A 1,066-nucleotide genomic window follows, 5' to 3' on the forward strand; every position below is an offset into this window, starting at 1 on the left:
CGAAGGTCTCCTCTTCCGCTGCCGAAACTTGCCTGTCTCTCTTCTCAGAGGCTCCTGGCAGTGCACCCCTGGAATGTAGCTGTAGCACTGTGGTAGAGTTGTGAGCTATGGCAGGACATGCCCTGCTGGCATCCCTAGTGCTTTGTTTTGTTTCAGCTCCTTTTATAGGACTGGGAATTCTAAAAAAACTGGCTTTTGCCTTTGAAAGTCATTGAGATTTCTTGGGGACAACCTTCTCACTGAACCCCTCATGCCAATGGAGACCTCATCATTCACCACCTCCTGCCAGTGTCCCATCTCTTCCTTGTGCCATGGAGAAGTCTGGGCATTACTGACCAACAGGAGACAAAAGGTTTTGTTATCTTTGAGGGAATTATTGGCTACATCTTCATATTTTCTAGCATGTGTGTGTTCGGCAAATATAAATTTGATATCAAGCCAACTTAGTTCAGAAGAAAATACAAACCGGTTAAAAAGTCAGTCCTTGACTTCTGCCTTACAGCAATTGATTCATTGGCCTGTCTTTAGGAGTTTCTCAATGGTCTGTCATCTTGGGATTTTTTTAACCTCTTGTTTGGGACTCTGTCCCATGATGATAAGGATAGTACCTGACTCACTTTCCCATTTTTTAAGGTGCCTGTTCTGTGCCCTTTGTAAAACAGATGTCCAATTAACTGAAGATGACTTAAAATGCTTCCAAATTGCTTTATATAATAATGGAAAACCTGGATTTCTGCAATTAGGACTGCTCATATCTGTTGTCAAAAGTGATCATTTATCTTCAGCATTAAAGAATATATAAGTTTATACTTTATAGATAAACCTTTGAAGCTCTGTACACTTGAGAGATTATGATTTGTATAAAATGGTTTGTTTTATTACACATTTATCATATTCAGATATTCATTCTGAGACATGTTTTGTTTGGGTTTCATAAGATGTTAGAATTTTTAATTTTTTTCTCTATTGCTGCTTTTAACATATGGTGAATTTTGTGTCCAGATCAAAGACCTGGTGCCTTTTCATTCAAATGGAGTTCTGCGATAAAGGAACTCTGGAGAACTGG

General features: G+C 39.0%; 1 protein-coding gene across 1 annotated transcript in view; it reads left to right on the plus strand.

The window, feature by feature from the left end:
- The window catches only part of Eif2ak2 (eukaryotic translation initiation factor 2 alpha kinase 2), a 77,267-nt gene that overhangs the window by 67,996 nt on the left and 8,205 nt on the right, over positions 1 to 1,066 (plus strand). Inside the window, exon 7 of the mRNA XM_026785946.1 lies at positions 1,003 to 1,066. Coding sequence (XP_026641747.1) covers positions 1,003 to 1,066 — 64 coding nt within the window. The remainder of the gene's footprint in view (positions 1 to 1,002) is intronic.

This window comes from Microtus ochrogaster, linkage group LG3, assembly GCF_000317375.1.
Source record: "Microtus ochrogaster isolate Prairie Vole_2 linkage group LG3, MicOch1.0, whole genome shotgun sequence".
Taxonomy (NCBI): domain Eukaryota; kingdom Metazoa; phylum Chordata; class Mammalia; order Rodentia; family Cricetidae; genus Microtus; species Microtus ochrogaster.